Source organism: Dipodomys merriami, unplaced genomic scaffold (genome assembly GCF_024711535.1).
Source record: "Dipodomys merriami isolate MVZ:Mamm:240054 unplaced genomic scaffold, mDipMer1.0.p SCAF_29, whole genome shotgun sequence".
NCBI classification, from domain to species: Eukaryota; Metazoa; Chordata; class Mammalia; order Rodentia; family Heteromyidae; genus Dipodomys; species Dipodomys merriami.
This window is the reverse complement of record NW_027204381.1, coordinates 5,243,203-5,253,911: the sequence shown is the minus strand read 5'-3', so window position 1 is coordinate 5,253,911 and position 10,709 is coordinate 5,243,203. Positions and strand designations below refer to the sequence as shown.

General features: G+C 43.2%; 1 protein-coding gene across 13 annotated transcripts; it reads right to left on the bottom strand.

The window, feature by feature from the left end:
• Positions 1-3,310: 3,310 nt before the first annotated feature.
• LOC138838862 (prostate and testis expressed protein 1-like) lies at positions 3,311-7,805 on the bottom strand. 13 transcript variants are annotated; one of them, XR_011375774.1, is made up of 6 exons: positions 7,547-7,625; positions 7,200-7,235; positions 6,820-6,897; positions 6,621-6,658; positions 6,211-6,333; positions 3,311-5,237 (listed from the first exon to the last, which is right to left on the bottom strand). XR_011375774.1 is itself a non-coding variant. In XM_070038260.1 (6 exons), the coding sequence occupies exons 1-6, from the start codon at positions 7,596-7,598 to the stop codon at positions 5,104-5,106; spliced, it is 423 nt and encodes a 140-aa protein (XP_069894361.1). In that variant the 5' UTR covers positions 7,599-7,619; the 3' UTR covers positions 3,311-5,103. The 13 variants fall into 13 exon arrangements, 8 of the variants coding, with proteins under 8 accessions (XP_069894361.1, XP_069894360.1, XP_069894366.1 ...); XM_070038260.1 differs by having other exon boundaries at positions 6,211-6,280; positions 6,601-6,653; positions 7,547-7,619; XM_070038259.1 differs by having other exon boundaries at positions 6,621-6,653; positions 7,547-7,619.
• Positions 7,806-10,709: the final 2,904 nt, after the last annotated feature.

Sequence of the window (10,709 nt, the reverse complement as noted above, 5' to 3'; positions counted from 1 at the left end):
CCAAAATAAATAGCACATGCATTCAAGATTTAAATGCAATAAACAAAGAAAGATTTGGTTTTTAATTTTGTTGTGACTATCACTATTTCAGCTTTTAGTATATTTCTAGAACCATTCTAAGTATGTGTGTGTGTGTGTGTGTGTGTGTGTGTGTGTGTGTGTGTGTGTGTGTGTGTGTGTTTTAATACATGACCTCATTGCTAAGTCTGCCAGGGAAAATGTCCACTTCGCCACTTTGTTTTCATGAGAAACTGCATGTAGACTCCTTCCCGTTTGTTCTTTCTCCATGCAAAACTGCACATGGCCCTCTCTAGAAGTCCCTGCCCAGCACCTTAAACCAGGTAACTTGTCGCTGCACACTTGAAGGACAGTGGAAGGTTCTCCAGGCTCTGAGGCCACTTCCTCATCCATTCTGGTCACACCTTGTTCCTGCTCTTCCCTATATAATCTCTCTCCTCCATTAATCAGACTGCTACACAATACATCCTACTCTCCAGTGTGGCCCAGCAGTTTGGGTCTCCCAAATAAACTCTTTTCTGCATGAACCACGTGGCGGTCTTCTTTCAGCAAACCTTACACTCATACTTTCACTATTTTCTACAAAGCAACTATGACTTAAGACAATTGAATAAATGAGAAACCTGAAGAAAAGACTAGTCAATTAAGCTGATCAGTATCACATAATGATACTGATACTTTCTATGGCAAGTGGACTATTGCATTTACTAACACTATGGGTAAGAATTCACCAAGAGTTGTTTCTCTTTCCTTGGTGATGCCAACACTTCAAGTAGGAAGACTACTAGAAACAATTCAAGAACTAGACCCTAGAATCATTTGGAAATGTATCCACTCACATTCCTTTGAATTTGATGATGGCATTGTGTGTGTGTATGTATGTGTGTGTGTGTGTGTGTGTGTGTGTGTGTGTGTGTGTGTGTAAGTGGTATTGAACCTAGGACCTCTTTCTTACTTGCTAGGCTAGCACTCTACTACTTGAGCCATTCTGCCAGGCCTTAATGGGTTGGTTGGTTGTGTTTTTAGCTAGGGTCTAGCTTTATGGTCAACTTGGCCCATACGCACTTTCCTGTGTTACTAGAATGACAGCTATGTACTACTGCACCCAGCTTCCATCATAGCTTGGAATGACAGGCGCACACCACTACATCTTTCTTTTTCCCCTAGGATGGCACAATCTTCTTCCTCACTCCCAGGGAAATGAACTCTTAGGCAGATAGAGTACGTAGGCTATAGGCCCTTCATTTCCAGTGAAGAACCTCATACTCTTGTCTCACTCTCCAATGCACTCTTTTTTGGGTCACTCTTTTGGCCAGCAGTACCCCCATTGCTTGCACGTGCGCTCACACACACACACACACACACACACACACACACACGGAAGGGCAGCATCTATGGTGGAAGGAGCTGAGACAATCTGCAAGAGATCCCAGCTAGCTTCCCTCCGCCTGAGCAGTGCTGAGCGTCAGGCCTAGTACCCTGTGTGCATGGGCAATTGCTTGTCTACTGACTACCTCCTCAGTCCAGTGTTTGAAAAGTCCTGAGGACTACCTGTGGAATGGCCGTGGGTGGGTGTTTGCTGCCTGTCTGATCTAAGGCCCTCAAGGTCAAATTGTCCACCTCATTAGGTATCCATAACCTCCTACCCTCTACAAGTAGGTAACATGGTGGGCAGGGTCTGAGGACCGGAAGTCCCTCCTGTAGGAACAGAATCCGGCTATGTTTACTGCCAGGCCAATTTGAGGGGCCCAAGCTTACTTAGGCTCCTCCCCGGCACAGGGAAGTCAACTGCCGATTTCTCTGTGCAAGCACTGAGGCAAGTCCACCTCCAGGAACTGCATCCTGGCTCATGTTAGCTGGCAAACCAGCCTAGGAGCCCTCAGCCCTGACCCTCTAGATCATATGACTTCCACAGCCGCATCCCCCTCTCCTCCAGTGCCAGGAGAGGAACTACTAGGCAGAGCCTGAAAACATTGAGACTTACCTGCAGTAACCACATCCTGGATATTAAAAATATAAACCTCTAGCCAGGCTAGTTAAGGAGAAGCAGAGAAACTGTGCGTCACAAGTATGAGAAATGAAAAGGGGGAGGGACTACCATTCTGGATTCCATACTCATTAAAAGGTAATACAGGAATATTATAAATGACTCTATACTCATACATTTTACAAAACAGGTGAAACGGGCTGATTACTTACATTGAGATATCAGCATGAGTTCACTTTTAGTTTAATATAGATGCAGGGGAAAATATGTGGTACATTTACATACGTACATACACAAATGTGTATTTCCTTGTTCTGTCAGATGAAGGCCTACATACAATGACACCGATGGTTGTGAGCACCTCAGCCCCTACACATTGGTTTCTCAGACCCTTCTGTAAAAGAAGAAATTGGAGGTCCGTGGATGACAGGCTAACTTTAGGAGTAGAACAGGAAATATAAAAGTTGACTCTGAAAACACAGTGGAGACAAATTAAAGGGACACAGGAACAAACTGAGAAATTTATCCATGTCCCCAAACTGAAATAACACAACAAATGTACCTAAAGAATCAAGTGAATGCCCATGAGTTTTTGAGTACCATGATAAAACTAGGTAATTTTTCAAATGACTAAATAGGCAACATGGACAAAACTTTCCTGCAGAAAAGTTACAGATAATTAACCATCAACTATTTCACCCTCAACAAGATATAACTTGAGCCCTTTATTTGTGGGTGTGCACAGTGACTGTTCACTTTTTTGTGGTTGTTGGTCATGGGGCTTGAACTCTGGGCCTGGGCATTCTCCCTCAGCAATTCAACTCAAGGCTAGTGCTCTACCACTTGAGCTACAGTGCCACTTCTGGTTTTCTGTTGGTTTATTGCAGATAAGAGTTTCACAGACTTTCCTGCCCGGGCCGGCTTTGAACTGTGATCCTTGGATCTTGGCCTCCTGTGTAGCTAGGATTAAAGGCATGAGCCACCAGTGCCCAGCAACTGTTGACTTCTAAATGTATAGTATAGAAAGTTGGTGAGGGGGAGGAAAGGAAATAGGGTAGCACTGTAGTAGCAAGATCTGACAAACTCTACCTTAGCCAGAATATCAATGTTGAGTGGTGAGTTGCAAGATAAACTATGTTGGCCATTGCCCTGATATGATTTGAAGAAAATGATTTTTTTGTCCTTTCAGCCTTTCTCTCAATAACAAATGACTCCAGTGTAGCATAATAATGCTATCAGAAAAAGACGGATTATGTAATAAATATTCCTCAAACAGTCAAGAATGGAATCGCTGAGAAATTATGATAGTCTCAAGGAGCCCAAAGAAATTTAATAACTCAGTGTAATGTCATCTCCCACACAGAAAAAGGATATTAAGTACCATGCACTTGTCATCCCAACTACATCAGGAAGGCTTAAAACCAGCAGATCCCATTAAGTAAGGAAGTAGGACCAAATGTAAGAAGTGCAAAATAGGGCTGGAGCCGTGGCTCAGCAGTAAAGCAAATGTCTAACAAGCACAATGTCCTAAGTTCAACTCCTAGTACCACCAATCAATCAATAAACAATTCAAGAAATGGTACATCAAAATGGATGAATGTAATATTTTGAATATATAAAGAATTACAGCTCAACATCCACAAAAAATGTGGTTCAGAGGGATCACACCAATCTAGCAAGTGTGAGGTCCTGGGTTCAAATCACCAGATGCTAGCAAAAAATAAGATACCTAACCAACGTCACAGCCAGATAAGAAGACACATAGTATGCAGAGGCAGATTATAGTTGACAATCTTGTGTTGTATAATCAAAAAAGAGGGTTTTGCATGCTATTGTAAAGAAGGAAGAATAGTTAAGATGATAGAAAACCTAAGGATATTGACTTGATCACTATATTTATTAGTGTACCATTGTATTAGTGTACCAAAACATTGATCTGCATTTTGTTTTGTTTTATTTTGTTTTTGGTGCCAATACTGCACTTGAACTCAGAGTCCCATGTTCTCACTTGGCTTTTTCCCTTCAAGGATAGCACACTGTAGCACTTGAACTACACCTACCTTTTCAGTTAACTGGAGGTAAGAATCTAAAAAGCTAGCCCAAGCTGGCTTTGAACTAAGATCCTCAGCCTCTTGAATAGCTAGGATTACAGGTATGAGCCACTAGCACGCAGCTTAGCATATACTCTTGAGCTAGCAAATGATATATCTGTCTAGAAGGTAATCTAGACAGTCTAGAAGACAGAAAATCTTCCTTTGTACAAGTTCCTTTCTATATCCTAACCTTCTGTTAACTAGGTTTGGGGGAAATATTCACGAATAAAATCCAAAGCCAGGTGCTGGTGGCTCACTCACACCTGTCACCCCAGATACTCAGCAGGCTGAGAACTGAGGATTATAGTTCACAGCCAGCCTAGGGCAGGAAAGAATATGAGACCCTTATTTCCAATTAACCAGCAAAAAGTCAGAAGGAAAGGTGTGGCCCAAGTGTAGAGTGCCATCTTGGAGCCCAAAACCTAAGAGACAGTTCCCAGGCCCTGAATTCAAGCCCCCACTACCAGCACAAGAGCAAACAAACAACAATGAACAACAAACAAACAATGAATGAAATCCAAGAAGACTTGAATCATTTCTTTTCATAATGACATATTCTTTCATGTGAGATCAATATCCTATGTTTTAATTAGCATGATAGAAGGGACAATATGTTGGGGGTGGGAGGAGGAAAAGAAGAAAAAAATCAAAATATCGTGCCACAGAAGGGAAGAAGCAGAAAAGAGAGGAAGGAACTGTCTCTTTGAAATTGAATTATTCTTTCCCTCTTTTTCTGATAACTTGGCTAATAACATAAGTGAACACCCTAGGTTTGTAATCGTCTCTGGGATACATTGATCGTGTTCTCAAGGTTTCACTTTTCATTTATTTTATTTTACTTTTTGGAGTAAGACAGACACTCTAGAAGAAGAGAGAGCTGCTTTCTTGACATGAGAAAGCTGGATCCATGTTTACCGTCCTCTTCAGTGTGTTTTTAGGAGGCTTTGTGGAGATGCTGAGATGTCACCCATCCAAATTTAGGGACCGCTGGAGCCTCCACCATAGTTAAAGGTCGTCGTTGCACAAGTCATAGCCCCGACAGCATTTGAAGGTCACAAAATAGACACTCCATTTTATGTTTTGCACGTTGGCACAGTTCTTCAGGCAGCCCATGAAGCTTAGCCAGAGTGTACGATCCGCTGAATGAGGGAGGAGGAACAGATCAGCAAGCCTGGTTCTCAAGCTTCTGGAAAACCAATTCTCTTTAGCTCTCAACAACACTGTGAAGTTTAGGGTTTGAAGGGCTGGGAGATATTGTAAAGAATACTGGGACTGTTTTACAGGTAGGGAAGTTATGTGAGCAGCAATTTGGGGATTGCCAAAGATGGGTTTCTATAGAAGAAAGGGTTATACATGCCACGGGTGTGTGGAGCACAGAAGGGGAGAAACTAGAGAAATCATGAGCTCTAGTCTTACCCTTGAGGGGCTATTTAACCAGTGTCTTCTGATGGACACTGGTCCCACTATTTGTTTAGTCCTCTATGAGGAAGTTGAGTCAGGTACTGTAGCAGCTAGTTGTTCTTTTCTGGACAAACATTGTTTCTCTCCTTTCACCTCAGTTCAGTCTCCTCTGTTTTTTTTATTGGGCTTCTCAAATACCATTGCCTTAGCTACATACTCCAGTCTCTACTGATCACCTTCATCTCTGTGTGTGTGTGTGTGTGTGTGTGTGTGTGTGTGTGTGTGTGTGTGTGTGTGTGTGTGTGTGTGTGTGTGTGTGTGTATGCCAGTACTGGGGTTTGAACTCAGGGATTGAGCTTTATTCCTTAGCTTTTTTACTCAAGGCTGGTGTTCTGCCATTTGAGCTACAGATCCACTTTTGCTGATTAATTGAAGATAAGAGTATCACACAGACTTTCCTACGCAGGCTGGCACCAAACCATGAGCCTCAAATCTCAGCCTCCTGAGTGACTAGGATGTCAAGAATGAGCCACCAGTGCCCCGCCATCTGTTTTTGTCATGAGGGCACAGGATGAGGGCCAAAGATATCAGTCATCCTAGACATAAACCTGCTGGTAGTAGCCAGAGTCAACCTCTCCCCCCATTGCAGTGGCCCATGGGGCCTCTTGGATTCCCCCACCTTGTCTTTCTTTTCCCCACCCTACAACATACCTTTGTACAGCATCCCAATTGCACAGGCCTCTTCTGCTGTGGTTGTGCAGACTCCTCTTCCTCTAGAGCACTTTTCACCAGGGAACATAAGGTGACACATCCTACATTGAATAAGGTGCCTCTCTTGGACACAGAAAGAGGGAATCGAAGTGAAAGATGGCATGACCATGAAAGGACCCCATCCTCCCTTCCGATTTTGAACTTTGCATGGCGTTGCATGCTTTTACCATAAACTGTGAACGCTCTCCCCTATTGAAATGGACTAAGGCAAGAGAGGGGCTGGAGTTTAAGGTCTGAAGGGTTTTATCTTGAAAGGTGAGCAGGGAAAGAAAGGTCGAGGAGAAGGAATAGAAACCTCCATTGTGAGGTGGTTGGGTTGTGTGTACTCACCAGAAGCTGTGTGTACTCACCAGAATCATGTTTATCAATGGCTACTTGAGTGTCTGTGCTGGCAAAGAAGAGGGAGGGAAAAGTCATCTGCAAATTTGTCTTAGATGTACCTCCTGCCCAGTGCTTCTGTCATTTCCCTCCTCGGGGCTTATTCTCCACTCAGCCTGGAACCAGAACAAGCCAAGGTTCACTCTGTCTTTTCAAAGCTTAGTCACCCACTCGAGATGCTGTCCATCCCTTCTTTCTTTCTAGCTCTCTTCATCTTTTTAGAGCTTCTCAGACTCCCATCCCTGCAGGCTGTAACACAGGCCAGAAGGAAGAGGAGAAAGGCACACTTAACAACTCAATTCTTTTCTTTCCAGTTGACCTTCTGTAGTTGTTCTCACCTGGGACCTGACAAGGGAGACATTCATCTGAGACTCCTGATTGCTACACTTTAGTTTTGGATGGTTGGTGCCTGTAAAGTCAACATTCTACCTCCTCCTTCTTTCCTTCCCATCATAAACATACCCTGTCCGGTGGCTGTTAAGAGTTAGGTTCCTGTTACCCACCCTAAACCACCTTCCTCCCATTCCTGTCTTGCATCCATTTCTACTTACCTGAACTCTCTTTCTCTGCAAATGACCCAGACAGGACTGTTGAAATGACAAAAAAAAAATGATACATCGTCTGAAGATCTCATTTTCCATCCCCCATCTCACAGCTTTTAGGGAAATCCTCTCAGTTGCTCTGTTTCCTACCCTTTTCCTCCCCGTTTCCTACCCGTTTCCTCCTATAAAGGCCTTTCTTTAAAGTCAGGGACATTTCACACATTGTAGGTAAAAATCAGGGCACAGAGTTAACAGTTCACCATATCTGTGTTACCATAAAGGCTCTGAGCTATGGATTACTGGCTCATGTCTAGATCCTGGACACTTCTGACCAGCCATCAGTCCTTGGAACTTACCCCTAAAGCAGGAGAGCAAGGTGAGGAGGCTCAGCAGGAGGGACCTGCTCATTTTAGAGGAAAGAGGACTGGGTTAGGGCAGGAAAGTTCAAAATTACCTATTTATACACCTGCAGGCTGGGCTTCCACAGGAAGGGGTAGGGGTGGGGACACAGAAGATGTCCTTGAAAGGCATCTTCAGCTCCTAGAGAAATAAGTGATGCTGTCATTTCTCTTCTTGGCGACTTGGAGGAAGATAGGTGAGCTAGGAAAGTCCCAATGCTAACTTATTCCAGTCACGCCACTCAAGATTTTGGTTGTCAAGTTTTCTGATCTCGGCAGCAAAGCATACTGTGAGAAGACACAAGGATCAACCAGAGCTGGATGCACAGTTCTAGAGTGATCTACACTAAGGTGCTCATTAAAAGCTAACAGAAGGGCTGGGAAGGTGGCTCAGTAGTAAAGTGCTTGCCTTGCATGTGTGAGGCCCTGGGTTCGATTCCTCAGCACCACATAAACAGAAAACGCCGGAAGTGTGGCTCAAGTGGTAAAGCACTAGCCTTGAGCTGAAGAGCTAAGGGACAGCACCCAGGCCCAGAGTTCAAGCCCCATGACAGATAACAAAGAAAGAAAGAATGAAAGAATGAAAGAAAGGAAGAAAGAATGAAAGAAAGAAAGAAACAAGAATGAAAGAAAGAAAGAAAGAAAGAAAGAAAGAAAGAAAGAAAGAAAGAAAGAAAGAAAGAAAGAAAGAAAGAAAAGCTAAGAGAATATATGCATATACATAATTGGCTGGGTGCTGTTGGCTCAGGCCTGTAATCCTAGCTACTCAGGAGGCTGAGATCTGAGGATCCTAGTTCAAAGCTAGCCCAGGCAGGAAAGTTTGTGAGACTCTCATCTCTAATTAGCCACTAGAAAACCAGAGGTGGCATTGTGGCTAAAAGTGGTAGAGCACCAGCCCTGAGCAATAAAGCTCAGAGACAGTACCCAGGCCCTGAGTTCAAGCCCCACAACCAACAAAACTAACAATTCTTGGATGGAAATTCACCTTCTATTTATCATTATTTACAATGGATGTTCTTTTTACAGGGAATTCAGTAAGAACATACTGCTTGATTGATACCTGAAACACTTTCACATCATGACCTTTTTTGAATTGATTGAACAGGCCGATGGAGAGTCATGATATCTCATTATGGCAGATGTCCCAGCGATAAAGCAATGAAAAGAGAGGAAGAACAGCAGGTGCTGTTCCAACGCACTACCTTAGATTCCAAAGCCAGTACAATGGGTCTTAATGACCCAGGAGAGAAGGAACAGTCCCTACTGCACAGGATTTGAAGCCTGTTCAGATCAGATCAACTTTTCCTCCCCTCAGGCAAGTGAAGAGCACAGCTCCAAGTAACACTGGAGGAAATCAGAGCTATCCTCTGTTTTTGTTTTTGTTTTTGTTTTTGTTTTTTTTGGTTGGTTGTAGAGCTTGAACTCGGGACCTGGGAGCTGTCCCTGAGCTCTTTTTGCTCAAGGCCAGTGCTCTACCACTTTGAGCCACAGCGCCACTCCTGTTTTCTGGTGGCTTATTGGAGATAAGAGTCTCACAGACCTTCCTGCCCAGGCTGGCTTTGAACTGGGATTCTCAGATCTCAGCCTCCTGGGTAGCTAGAATTATAGACATGAGCCACCAGTGCCCAGAGAGAGCTACTTTCTTGAAGGATATGAAAGACAGAGGAAGTATCCAGATGTTCCCATCTGACAAAGAGCTTACAAGAAGTGCCTCTGGGGAGAACTTGTGGACATTCACTTTGTCCACAGGTCCGTAGACAGCCCTTTCCTCTTGTGCTAAGGACAAGGGAATGTATCACAGTGACCAAGGAAGTCTGCCTAAGATTCATGGGTAAAAAGTCCAATAACTTATCCATTGTTCCTATTACAGCATATAGATTAAAAGAAATTTCCTGGATTTTTAATGTACTGTAACACAAATCAAAGAACTTCTCCTCTTTCTTCTTCTTCTTCCTCCTCCTCCTCCTCCTTTCTTTTTTCTTCTCTTCTTTTCTTCTTCTTTCTTCTTCCTCCTCCTTCTTTCTTCTTCTATCTTTAACTAGTGTAAAAAGGGGTTTCAATTCAACAGGTCTGTTTATGAGAACAACGTATCTTGATCAAGTCAGCCCTTCCATTGTTCTTACCCATCTCTCCCAGCCCCATCCGTCCCCTTAAGTTACCTGGCTCCATTTTTCACATATGTATATTGGCTATTATGACTCTAATAGGCCACCTCTCCTCTCTTCATTCATCTGTCAAAGTCTTCCCTTTGACTTCTGCTCCCTACTTCCCCGAACATGTTTCTGCTTCATTTTGGTAAATGATGTTAGTTTCAAAGTGTTGCACCATTGGAATTCTCCACTGCACAAATCATATTTTAATCAGTTTGTTTGTGTATAAATGCACTTATGTGGAAGTGAGAAAAACAAACAAACATGAGCCCTTTGGCTCTCAGCCTGGCTTACTTCACTTAATATAATTTTTCTGAGATCTCTATCTAAGATGAACTCAGCTAAAGAGAAATTTAGTACCCTTCCAGTACTTTCCATGGTACATTCACCAGTAGGTGGAGGCCCCACCCATCACTGCCTGGTAGCGCAGAGCTATTATTTTATGTACTAGATATTTTATAATAGCTTCCTCCGGAATGTTACAGTGATGCCTTTGTTTCCAAAAGATTGTTCTGAAACTCTTATTTAAGCCGTTTCTGTCTTGTTAGTTCCTTGGAGTAAAATACCAACAAACACAAACTTAGTTAAAAAAAATTATTTTGGTCAGTCGTGGGGCTTGAACTCTGCGCCTGGGCGCTGTCCCTCAGCTCTTCAGCTCAAGGCAAGCGCTCTGCCACTTAAGCCACATCACCACTTCCAGTTTTCTGGTGGTTTGTTGGAGATAAAGAGTCCTGCCCAGGCTGGCTTTGACCTGCGATCCTCAGATCTCAGCCTCCTGAGTAGCTAGGATTATAAGCGTGAACCACCCGGCACCAAGCAGGAAAATATTCTTGAAAGGGTTAGATATGGAGACAAAAGATTTATCAGCAAAAGGCTAATCCAGTATGCAAAATTTAATCAATGAGATATGTCATATTAATAGAATAAAATACAATTAGATTGCATCGATAGGATAATAACTGCCACACAAA